Below are 13,503 nucleotides of genomic sequence, written 5' to 3' on the forward strand. Positions count from 1 at the left end.
CCAGTCTCTTGGCGTCTTTGTTTTTTGACATGCCACTGACTTGGCCCTGCCTGTTCCTTTCATTAACAGCGGACACAACCAGTGACGCTGCTGGAGGGTGTATGTACAAATATTTGAACCCTTTTCCAGGGATGCAGTACTTCTTTTCTGCCTTCTTTCTGTGCTGGATTTGCTGGCGGTGCCGGAGGCGGCTTGTTCGAGGTGGCCAGGGAGGACTGGTGGAAACATGGGACGGGGATTACAAGCACGCCCGCCGGTTCCAGTATGGCCACTGAGCGGGCCACTGTCCAGGCTGCCATGCCACTACTGCAGGTGACATACCGGTCTCGTGGGTCGGTGGTGACTCACCGCTCCTTGGCAAGGGGCTGAGCTCCAGGTCCGACTCAGACCATTACTCTTCTGGCGACCAGGGCAGGGCTGTCGAACCCCAAGTTTGATGATTGACCCTGGTCGGTGACCTGTGAGACATGGGCTAGGATCAGTGTCTGGCCAATGAGCAGTACTTGGGAGGTGGAGATCGGTGATGTGATACAGAGCGATTCCATCCTGGGTGGGGACTGATGTCTTGGAGACCAGGGTACAGGGACCAGAGCCTCAACTCTGGTGTCCCATGCCTGGTAGGGGAGAGCATGGCGTTGGGGACCTGGACCTTCTGACTGGAGACAGAGGGTGCGGTGCCGTGGTCCTAGGCTGCGGAGATGGGGATCTACACCTGCCATCCAGGGACCGAGGGTGATCCACTGCCCTATGGGGCAGTCCCAAGACCGGCTTGCCCTTAGGTGCTGGGGTCTTGGCTGAGTCAAGCACGGCGTTTGCAGTGCCGGTTGGCCTGCTTGTTCCTTAGCTGCTGGGGCCACTTGGGAAATGAGGGCTGTAGGAAAAGCCAGGTCTCTTGCCATTCCCGGGAGTTGGAGTCGGATCCTTGGCCAGGTTGGGGGCTCAGACTGCAGTGGTACTCCCATGAAACCCTAGACTGGGCACATGGCCTGTCATAGGTCCTTTGCTTGAAGCCTCTTTGCCCTGTGGTGACAGGGGGCCCTTCTTTTGCTGCTTCTTAGGCACCAGCGATGGGGAACAGTGCCAGGCAGACCCCGGTGCTGGCAGTGCGCTCTGTACCGATGCTGAGGTGCTCAGCGTGGGTCAGAGCGGGAGGGCTCCGACGCAGGACGAAGCACAGCCTCCATGAGTAGGGCCCTCCAGCAGATATCCCATTCCTTTTGGGTTCTAGGGCAAAAGTTTTTAGAGATTCTGCACTTGTCCTTTTCACAGGACTCTCCTAAGCACTTCAAACAGATGTTCTGGGGGGGTCACTAATAGGCATCGGCCTGTTGCATGACAATCATGGTTTGAAGCCTGAAGAACTGGGCATGCCCCACTCTGGGGTGAAGTCCCAACCGGGACTCCAACTACCAAACTAACCTAACACTTAACTTAATGATGAACTAAGTACCTACAAACTATATACAAAGACGACGGACAATGGGCTGAAAAGAACCCCTAATGCTCTTGCAGTGCAAGATGAGGCACTTCGACCAACTGTCACGGGACGTAGGAAGGAATTGAGAGGGCATAGGGTCGGCAGCACCTAATATTTCAGTGCATGAGTGCAGCACTCAAGGGGGCGCCATAGCCAACCCTGCGGATACTGCTAAGGCAAAAATCTCCGACGACTGTGCATGTGGGCACGCACACACCTAGAATGGAATCAACATGAGCAAGGGCTAGAAGAACAACTTTGGTTGGCTTAAAAGTTTACCTACCAGTGATACTGATGGTTGACAATGGAAACATGCCTATAAAGTTGATGCTGACAAAACTTTCATGAGCATAATTTTCTTCTGCTGTTAGCAAGCTTTAATTAAGGCTATTTTACACAGAAAATATGTTTAAGCAATGCTTTCTATATAAGGATTACTCAGTTGCCTAGAAAAAGCTAAAGGCGGCTTTTTTAATTTAATAGAATAGTCATTTTTTTGTATACAATGAAATTGTTCTGCAGCATTAGTCAGTAGTTGTTCTTTTGAAATGGATATGGTCCAAAGTCTATCTCCCTATCAAAAGGGGAGAGGGGAGGAGAGATGTAAGAAGAAAGGCCCCAAAGTTATGAGTTACTACTATTTAATAATTGCCCAGGCATCAAGGCTGTTTAAAAAAGATGAGACAGAGGGCTGAGAGAGAAAACTCAAGATCTAATGGTAAGATTTCTTCAGAGTGTCTGAGAAAACAGAGTCTCTGGAGCTTTTCACAAGAGTGTAATTTGGTACAGCTGAATAAAGTTCCCTTTCTTCCCCCCTTCCCTCATCTGTGAATGAATTAATTTAAAAAAATGATATCAAACATTAAGTTATTATATGATGTGCCAGATACAGTCATGAAAAACAGGGAGCTTGATGGAATCTAATATTATGATTAAAAGAAGTTATATGTATAAAAAGGAAGTCAACTACAAGCAATACAGCTTTGGGCAAAATACTGTAACCTTTAATGACAGGTTTAACCTCATGGGCAATCCTGTTTAAAAAAAAAAAGGGATTGCATTCATATTGATTTATGAATGTGATCAACGGCTCGATGTCTAGTTGGCAGCTGGTTTCAGGGTGCCCCAAGGGTCGGTCCTGGGGCCGGTTTTGTTCAACATCTTTATTAATGATCTGGATGATGGGATTAATTGCACCCTCAGCAAGTTCTGAGATGACACTAAAATGCAGGGAGAGGTGGATATGCTGGAAGGTAGGGATAGGGTCCAGAGTGACCTAGACAAATTGGAGGATTGGGCCAAAATAAATCTGATGAGGTTCAACAAGGACAAGTGCAGAGTTCTACACTTAGGAAGGAAGAATCCCATGCACCGCTATAGGCTGGGGACCGACTGGCTAAGAAGCAGTTCTGCAGAAAAGGACCGGGGGATTACATTGGATGAGAAGCTGGATATGAGTCAGCAGTGTGCCCTTGTTGCCAAGAAGGCCAATGGCATATTGGGCTGTATTAGTAGGAGCATTGCCAGCAGATTGAGGGAAATCATTATTTCCCTCTATTTGGCACTGGTGAGGCCACACCTGGAGTATTGCATCCAGTTTTGGTGTCCCCCCCCACTACAGAAGGGATGTGGACAAATTGGAGACAGTCCAGCGAAAGGCAACAAATATGATTAGGGGTCTGGGGCACATGACTTGCAAGGAGAGGCTCAGGGAACTGGGGTTATTTAGTCTGCAGAAGAGAAGAGTGAGGGGGGATTTGATAGCAGCCTTCAATTATCTGAAGGAGGGTTCCAAAGAGGATGGAGCTAGGCTGTTTTCAGTGGTGGCAGATGACAGAAAAAGAAGCAATGGTCTCAAGTTGCTGTTGGGGAGGTCTAGGTTGGATATTTGGAAACACTATTTCACGAATAGAGTGGTGAAGCACTGGAATGGGTTACCTAAGGAGGTGGTGAAATATCCATCCTTAGAGGTTTTTAAGGCCTGGACTGATAAAGCCTTGGCTGGGAGGATTTACTTGGTGTTGGTACTGCTTTGAGCAGGGGATTGGACTAGATGACTTCCTGAGGTCTCTTCCAACCCTAATATTCTATGATTCTAATTTAGTGACAAGTAAAGTAATAGTAGAAGTAAGACTAATATTTGAAGTGAACCATGTTTATGCTATCAAGTTAGTGAAATACACCAGGGCTAAAAAAGGTAGTACATAAAGGAACTGAAACCAAGTAGTGTGTTTATAAGGACACTTGATCACAAATGGAATAATTAGAAATGTAACTGTTGTATTAATAATGCACAGACTCAGATCAGTGCAAATGCCCCACCATTGTAGTTAAAACAAGAAGATTTATACAGCTGTTCCAGCCTGCTTGAGACTAACAGGTCTTAAAGCAACTTAGCTTTGTATAATGGACTGTTAAAACAAGTTTAAAAGGCATAAAGAACATGGAGGGACCTTGTATACATTATACGAACTTAAAACTGGACATTTCAAAAGTGAGCAAGGTGCTGATGGAGAAACTGCAACATGAGCAAGCAAAATTTCAAAGTTGGCCAAGGAATGCATTAAAAAAAGGGGCTCGTGGAGATAAGTTGCAGACTGGAGCAAACCAGACGGTGTTTGAGATATTTCCCAAGATGACTGTACCAACAGTTACAGCCTAACTTGTCTTACACAAGCTGATGCAACAATATGTGTGGCACAAACAGACTGGAAAATAAGCCCCAATTGCAGTGTCTCTCCTTGTTTTACAACAGGTTCCAATCAAGATTTTGTACAGTAGCTTAGAAGTTAATCAAGTCACCGTTGTTAAGTAAGATAGTTTTCAGAGTAGCAGCCGTGTTAGTCTGTATCTGCAAAAGGAAAAGGAGTACTTGTGGCACCTTTGAGACCAACAAATTTATTTGAGCATAAGCTTTCGTGAGCTAAGGTGCCACAAGTACTCCTTTTCTTTTTAAGTAAGATAGTGGAACACGGTACATGTGTCTACTATAGTTAAGGGTTTCATATTGCCTGTCAAGCTCTAGGTGCATAGACATAAGACAGAAGCGTAGAAGAATCTTGAAATTACATTTCGTCTAAACAGTCTGCCATAAATATAGGAGTTTATGTTAGATAGTTGGGAATGTGAGTCAGATCCTGGGGCTAATATAATCTGTGAGGAAGTAGGTTAAAAGGGTTGATGTCTATAGAACTGTTGGGAGAGAGACTTTGGTGAGTTGGCATATAAGTAACAGACTAAATTGTCTTGTGCTTTAGCTTTGAATTCTCCCTGTTCCTGTACCACCCCGTTGCCTTAGCAACACCAGAGTTGACCTGTTTTCTCGTTTATGTTGACCAAACCATAGTCCAATATTATTTTTATCTTCTTATATCCTAAACTATTAGGTGTGATTGTGAAGGGTATTTAATAAAATTCTTCTAAACTAAATTTAACACTCAAGTCCTTTTCATTAGTTAAGCAATCAAAATTAAAAGAAAAACTTACAAAAGATGGTATTGGTACTCAGTTAAGCAATTACTTAATTAAGGTTTGTTTTATACCCTATCTTTCTTTTTGTATCATATCTTGTAGATTTCTGCACTCAAAGTTAGCCTAGAATTTTTTCAGTTTCCCCTTAATCCTGTCATTTCTATTTGTGTCCTACAGAACTTCATAACCATACTTCTCATTGTCCGGTAGTTCACCAGCATTGTCAGTACTTTTGATATACAATGCCTTCCCTCAACCCTCTTCATTTTTTTTTATCCACTATACAGATTGTATCAGTTTATATGGACATTCACCCTCTCTCCCCCTCTCTCTCACACACACACACGAGTACTATGGTACTTTTTAAAGAGTGTGTTACTGTGCAAGCCATAATTTTGAAGCTTCTGACTTTTGTGGGTTTAAGTTCTGAACCATTAGATATATTAATGAACCATCATGTAGACTCTCTCTAGATGTATCCAATGGATCTATCCAGTTAATTGAACTGGCAATTTGATTTTTTATTAATTAATGCATATTATTTAAAAAGTGCTATTTTACACAGAAACTCAGATGAGATGCTATTAAGATGCAATTACTATATCACAAATGTGTTTTATAGAGAATTATTTAAATTTCACTGCCAAATTTTTATCCTAGTTACTTTGCTTACAAAAAGAGATTTCTTAATACTTAATGAGCACTTTAAGTAGTTAACCAAGATTTTCAGTACTGAGGAATAGTAGTACACACTAATCCCCAAAAGATCAAAACATCCTACAAAATATTTGAACCAATTAAAATAGGTTTAGGCAGTTGATCAGTTCCATCTTTTTACCATGAGAGCAGAATAGAACTTTGAACCATTAAAACCAATGTTCTCCCGAGAAACCAGTTTCTTTTCCCAACATACTCCAATACAATTTCTGCTCAGAGAGTCCAATTCAGCAAAGTATTTATGCATATGCTTATGTAAACATGGTTTAAGTCTATCACTATGTGCAGTAGCAGCACTTAAGCATATGTTAAAGTTTACTTAAGACTCATTGACTACAATGGGACTTAAGCACTTTGTTGAATCAAGCTTCTCAAATATCCCTGTTCACAGTCCCTCCTCAACATCTCTCCTCAATGCTTCCTTCACCCATACTTCCTCCTGTACTTAAATAGTTTCCATGTTCTTCTCTGCAAAGTTGTTTTCTTTATTCTTCAAATCTGCTCTTAAAATCATGTCTTCCTGGAATTGTTCCTACACAGTTCTCACAGATAATAACCAGACCCTCCCTTAGCTGAACTGTTATCCTCTCTCATCTTGCCTTGATTAGAACTTGTCTAAATGGGAAAGTTTTTTCAGAATGTAGGCTTCCACTTTAACTATTCAGGAATAACTATTCTGAAAGAGTAAGTCCACACTCCTTTGTTTGTGTGGACTTAAGCTACTTCCTTTTTGAATCACTGCATCCAACACTTTCTCAAAATAACCATACAGCATTCTGGACAGACAACCTATGGAGCAACGTTCTGCTACTAGATGCTTTGCATTCAGGGATTTTTCTTGTGGGGCTCGGTCAGATACCCACCAAAAAGGCACTGGAATTTTGGCACTTGGGGGTCAAACTATAAATTCCCATGATTCTTCTCTTGTCATCCAGTAATTCATGAGCCCGTGCCATTTTCAAACTGCTGAACACCATGAGCCTGAGCCATTAATACAAACAAGCTAATGCACATGCATTGGCAATCACACAACTGGATGACTTGGGAGACAGGTATGGTGGTGCTGCAGTGGTACAGGCAGGAAGAGGAGGATGAAACCGAGCAGTTTCTGTACATGAACTTTTTTTGGAGAGGCTTCATTCAGTGGACTGCCACTTCTGGGCTCAGCCGATTAGCACTGAATGGTTGACCAGGATAATGATGCAGAATTGGACGACCAGCAGTGGTAGCAGAACTTCAGAACTCTATGGCTCTGATCTTGCAATTCATTGCACCTGGGAACACTGCTGTACCTGCATGCGTGAATTACAGGATTGGCCTATGTTTATACAGTACAGTGTAAATTTATGGTGCTACATAAAGGATTATTAATAATATAATGCAGGGTATTATGACCAAAAAAACCCCAAACAAACAAACCAATGGTCCAGAGCTGTTACCCTGCACAAAGTGAGGAAAAATCCACATCTGTACTATATTGAATACATCTTCATCAGTTTCTGCGTAAACTGATTTTACTCCAGTCAGTCGTAATCCTACCTGTAAATACTAATGGTACACAATCTACATATGGACCTGGTTGTGTGAAACCATGGTAAAATTAAATGATTGCATACTATGGGCACACCTAATTCCATCTTGCAAAATTCTACAGGCTTGAGAGTTTGTCCCTATAGTAAAAATGAGAGTTTTAAGTAACGAGGCTTTTCTATTAAGGCCCATGAAAAGGTCTAACCCATTCATGGTTCAAGCGATAAAGAACTATATTAAGCTGTGGGATACGTAATTGCAATTTCCATTATTGCACGACACAGAATCTTTCATATTTGTTTATAATATTGCACAAAATGAATACAAACCCTATGCTTGCTAAATGTGTACCTACCAGGATTTATCAAATAATTTGTCAAAGAATTTATCTGATGAATTCTGCAATATTTTCAAGTTTTTTTCCATTACTCATCCAGCTCTAATATCTATCCATGTATGTATGACAATGCCACAACAAATGCATGTACATATACAGCAAGCAACATAACTTTACTGCCTCAGATATGCACTCTTTCCTAAAGTATGCAAGAAAAATGCTACACAAATTTGTCTGAATACCAAACTGTGTAACAGTCCCATATCAAGAAATCATACACCTACTTGTGTTCTAAACTTGCATATTTACCTGCATACTTTATCCACAAAGTTACCTGCAAATACCCATTTAAAAACCACAAATTGCTGTTCACTAAACTGAGATCTAAAAATATTTGCTCATTTAAATAGTTAATTGTGCATTTTTATAAAACTACCCAGTATACAGTATTTATTAAAAAGTTCAACACAATAATTTAATATTTTAAAGATTATTGTTAATGAATTAAATATCTGAAATATACATCCATAACACAAAGTCATAACCTACTAACCTTCCACAAATGTAGAATTAGAAGGACTTAATTATTTAAACCCTGGTAAAATACCAAGTATTTATTTAAAACCTTCTTTACAAATCCATATAATCTCTATTTTGAGAACAGTTTGCTCAGTCTGCCTTTTTCCTAGCATATACATGAATGGATTTAATATTCTAACTCTGACTTTTGACATTCCTAATTAAACAAACCATTTTAATAAATGCATGTAATTGCTATTAAACTAATATACGTAAAATGAGCAGCAAACTAGCACAATCCAATATATAAGTGGAATATTTATAATTATAGACTTTGTCAATAATAAAGTGCACCAGCTGTGCACATATCTGACTTGCAAAAGAAACAAGAATGCTAATCAGTTCATTAGAGGCTTCTAGGTTGTGATATTTAGTGACAGGATGTAATAGCTGGCTTGTCCATGGAGCATAATTGTACTCAGGATGAAAAATTGTTTCCAAAGAGCACCATCCTTCCTGTTTCAGATTTCCTGCTGGCTGATTTTTATGAGCAGCATACCTTTCAAGACATCAGCATCATTCAACTTCCTCTGTCATAGAAATAAAAGTAAAGATAGGTCCAAACTTCATCATGCTGCGTAGAATTATCTAACCTTTACATCAAGTCTCCTTTGCTTTAGTAATTTATTTTAGCTCCTGTTTTCCTGAAAGTGAGCTTCTTTAATTAGCGTGCTCACAGGCATTACCAGAAACCATACGCATGTCTACTGTTCCTAAATTACTGCCTGTCTACGGCGAGAGTTAATAGGTGAGGCTAACTACTTCACTTAACAGTATTTACTGATCAAAATAACAGTTAAAAGTCACATTTGGATATTCTAATATGGGAAAATAATTGGGAAAAATGGTCATGACATGTTCTGTACCAACAAACTTATTCTAAAGTCAAACAAGACTAAAACAGCCCAAAATATATATGACTTAAGGAAATCAAAGAATATGCTACTCCTATTACAATATACTATTTTAATTGCCTCTCAGAGTAGTAAAAATCACATTGGTGTCTAAATTATTAGTGGTCTCAAGGATAATGCTTTTTAATATATTGACTTATCAAATATTCATAATCTAACATAAATGTATCAAAATACATTAAAATAAATCCTTTATAAGAATAATCAATATTAATCCACCAAAAGAAAAGTAGCATGATTCTACTTCATCACATGCTTGTCTATTCTCAGGAGCGCAGCACCATAATAATGGGAGCTATATAAAATCCTGTTTAGTATTCTATGCCATTTAAAATTTGCTATCGAAAGGTTTTACAAATAAAAATCTTCCCCCATTTCCCTGTTTGCTCAATAATTCTCACATTCTGATTGCTTGTTTTCCTCTTGCCACGTTGTATATGTTACATATTCCCTATCCACCACAAGTATCTAACACCAAACCCATTTGTGCATAAAGCCAGCACTTCCAACAAAACATTTCTGTACATTAACTTTTCACTTAAAATTATTCTCACTCTTGTCGCTGTGGGGGAAACTCTTCTGAATGGGAATGGAAGCAGTGTTATCCCTTGAGTCTTCAGACACTGAAACAGTAGCTCTGTGAAGGTGTGAACTATGCCACTTATCTCCATGGTCAACTCCAAAGCATAAATGTTATAATTGTCAACACAGTTAACTATTTCAGTGTTTATCACTTCAACAGAAACTTCCAACTAATGTGAGTTTTTTTAGACGGAAACAAATGCTTCCCATCCTCTATCAGTTTAAAGTGAATGGCTGAACAGAGGAGCCTTGCAGTGCTGTCTTTCTTGCCCTTGAACCTCTGAATGAACCCTTGCACAACGGAGTGATGAAAAAATGGTTACCTACCTTTTCGTAACTGTTCTTCGAGATGTGTTGCTTATGTCCATTGCATTCTAGGTGTGTGTACACAGTCAGAGATTTTTGCCTTAGCAGTATCTATAGGGTTGGCTGTGGGAGAAGGAGGATATAATATTAAAGATGTCGTCAGACTCCTCCGCTAGCTTCTCGACCTCCAAGTTCAGGTTGGCAGCTACCCTTTTGAGCAGGGCCTGGTGCTCCATGAAGTTGTCAGGGGAGGGAGAGGGGGGCAGCTCGTTTACGCGGGGCCCGCCACCACTTCGTCCGATGACGACGAATATGACTGCTTCCCCTTGCTCATTTGGGGATGGATCCTTTGGCGTGGGGGTCCACTTTGTCACCCCTGCATTGGATTCGGCACCGTGCTCTGACTCGGGTGCCAGCTGCAGCTTGTCCAGTGCTGCCTGGGAGGAACAGTGCGAGTATGGGACTGGCATAAGAGGTACACCCCACAGGTTCCAGTACTGGCACTGAGCGAGCCATTGCCCCTGCCTCCACGCTGCCGCCGCAGGAACCACACCAGTCTTGCGGGCTGATGGCGATTCGCCTTTTATAGGCAAGGGGCTGAACTCTCCTTCAGGCTCAGACCACTGTCCTTCTGGTGACCAGGGTGGCGCCATAGATGCTTGAGTCTGTAAACTGACCCCCATCGGCGACCGGTGCCGCGACCAGGAACGATCCCGCACCGGGAAAAGAGGAGGGGGAGCTGGGGGAGGGCGACCCCATAGGCAATGGTGATCTGTGCCGTAGTGAACTCTGGTGGGAGGCCCGACGGTGCCATGGGTATGAGGATCGATGTCACAACTCAGGTGTCCCATGCTTTGCAAGTGGAGACACTGGCGTCAGGGACCTGTGTCTTCTAATCGGGGATTGAGGCTGTAGTGCCAGGGTCCAAGGCTGTGGTGATGGAGACCAGCGCCTGCAGTCCGGGGATGAGAGATGTTCTGCTGCTTTAGGGGGCAGTTCTATAACCGGCTTGCCTGTAGATGCCGGGCCCTTGGCTGGGTCTGTTGCCTGGCTTGACATCTGCGGTGCCGGTCGCCCTACTTGCTCTTTGGCCACCGCACCCACTTGAGGCACAGATGACCCTACTAAGAGCCGGGACCCCCTGCCGCTCCCAGGAGTTGGAGGCGGGTCCCTGGCTGGACTAGAGGGTCCAACTGCAGCGGTACACCTGAGCAGCTCCGAGGTGGCCACGTTGTCCAAAGCCCCCTTTTCCTGCAGTATCAGCTGCACGATGAACATGGCTTAAAGCCTGGGGAACGGGACATGCCCCACTCCGAGGTGAAGTCCTAGCCAGGACTAACTCCTAAACAAGTACTCTAACACTTAACTTAAAGATCTAACTAAGTACCTATCAACTAACAACAAAGGAAACAGAACAATTGACTGTAAGAACTGCTAACACTCTTGCGATGCAAGACAAGACACTCCGATCAACCATCATGGGCGGTAAGAAGGAACTGAGAAAGCATAGGGTCAGCAGCACCTAATATACCAACACATGAGTGTGGCACTCAAGAGGGTGCTACACTCGACCCTATAGATGCCACTAGGGCAAAAATCACCGACAACTGCACATGGGCACACACACACATAGAACGAATCGACATGTGCAAACACTTGAAGAAAAACTACTTTCTGCACAGTTTCCTTGCTACTACTTAGCGTGGGAGAGAGGACCGGAAGACATAAGACTTCACTAGGATTACTTACCCCCAACTCAGAAGAGTAAATTAGGAGTGCAAAAGGTGTTTCTTCTGAATTTTTGCACTTTGATTGCAAGGGGTTGCTGTTGTGATTGAAAGTAGTTGTTTCTTTCTCTTCCTTCCTCCTCCTGCTTTCTTGCCAGCTGTTTCCCTTATGGCACTTGGGAAGGAGGCAAAGAGAGCAGCTACAGAGATAAGACGTATATAATAGAACATGGACATCAGAAGGTAGGAAGAAATGGATCTGCTACTAGAGCCAAGTTTTCCCCTAACGGGAAGAGAAAGAATCAGAGCCATTACTTTTAAATAAACATGAAAAAAAGGAGTTTTGTCAAAAACAAATGAGGCAGAAGCTGTCTTCATGGATGAGTTTCATAAGCTGAGACTATCAACAAACTTGAAAAGCTTTGCAGGCCACCTATACAAAAGTGGACAGAATCCCAGTGGTAATATACAACTTGAAGAGAACAAAACACATCTGACTGGAATGGCCCTCTCCTATTTCTATGTTCTATATTCAAGGTGAAATAAAACATGGCTTACCACGCTCCTTATAAAATTAGTTTTTAACACTCTTATTGTAATACGTTCACCTTTTCACTCAGCAAAAAAAGTTTTCTATGTTTTTATGTACAAAATTCAGAATCATTGCCATTTGGCAATGTTGTTTCCATATTATGCATTACAGGTCATTTTTTTTTTATTGTTCTGTATACTTAGTCTTTGAGGAAAGGAGAGTCAATGTTTTAAAATATGAATGCTGCAAACTAGACAAAGGTTCTGCAAATAAATTTGAAGAGTTAAGTAAACGTTAGACAAGCCCTCATAAGATATTTAACTGTCAAAAGGATATAGACATCTTTGTCACAAACTTGTCATGGATATCATCGGGAGGGGGAAAGATCTTCAAATCCTTCTCAAGCTGTTGAAGCTGCCTTTCCATCTGCCTCAGGTTCTTCTCCAGGTTTTCTGCTGAGACTAAAATATAATATATTCATTCGCTCAACATCTCAATAAAGAAAAACTGGTAAGTAATGCCTATTTGTAAAAGATTTTTTTTATACCAATAGAACACATATAATTCTGAAATGGAATTGTATCAGATAATCACAGGACAGGGATACTAGTTCATTGTGCAATATTTATTTTTTCTCAATTACACAATTTCCTCACTGTGATTAGTTGTACCCATTTTAAATAATCACTGCATTTTTTCCCTCAAACATGCAGTATGCAAAGCTGTATATTCTGATTGGTTCTTAATGAGTGTCAGCCAATGCAAAAGCAGGGTTTTGCATTAAAACCAAAAGTTTATTTTTAAATTACCTGTACTGTGAAAATACCAATCTCTCTTCTCTCTGATTAATGACTATATTAAGAAAGTTCAAGATATTTCCTTGCAATAAAGTTGCTCGCCTTAGCTTCACACTTCTGAAGAAAAAAAACCCTACTTATATTTACATGAAACAAGGAGAGAATTCGAATCCCCAAGTATAGAGAAAATAGAGCTATTAAAAAGCTGAAAGAGAATTTCCTTTAAATAAACAAGCCAAATTTCTGACCCATTATTTCCATCCCAATTCAGATCTGAAGCATGATGTAAACTAAGAAACATTTGTTATTCTGCGGGAAAGTGCCCTGCCAATCAGAAGGGAACAACAGGGTATTTGGGAGAATGTTAAGAGGGATGAAATGAGGGGAGAGGAGAAATATAAAACATGCACAAGTTTTACTTGATCAGGAACAAAGCAATAATTGCCTTTCAATTGTCTGGCACCCTAGTTTACATTTGGAATATTTAATTAAAAAATGTCAGTACAGTAATAAAAAAAGCCAGTACAGTACAGT

The 13,503-nt window shown here is 41.3% G+C and overlaps 1 protein-coding gene across 1 annotated transcript in view; it reads right to left on the bottom strand.

The window, feature by feature from the left end:
- Positions 1–13,503, bottom strand: part of DIAPH3 (diaphanous related formin 3) — a 504,213-nt gene that overhangs the window by 156,564 nt on the left and 334,146 nt on the right. Inside the window, exon 23 of the mRNA XM_073325081.1 lies at positions 12,509–12,633. Within this exon, the coding sequence (XP_073181182.1) occupies positions 12,509–12,633 (125 nt within the window). The remainder of the gene's footprint in view (positions 1–12,508; positions 12,634–13,503) is intronic.

The sequence above is a fragment of the Lepidochelys kempii genome, chromosome 1 (genome assembly GCF_965140265.1).
Source record: "Lepidochelys kempii isolate rLepKem1 chromosome 1, rLepKem1.hap2, whole genome shotgun sequence".
NCBI classification, from domain to species: domain Eukaryota; kingdom Metazoa; phylum Chordata; order Testudines; family Cheloniidae; genus Lepidochelys; species Lepidochelys kempii.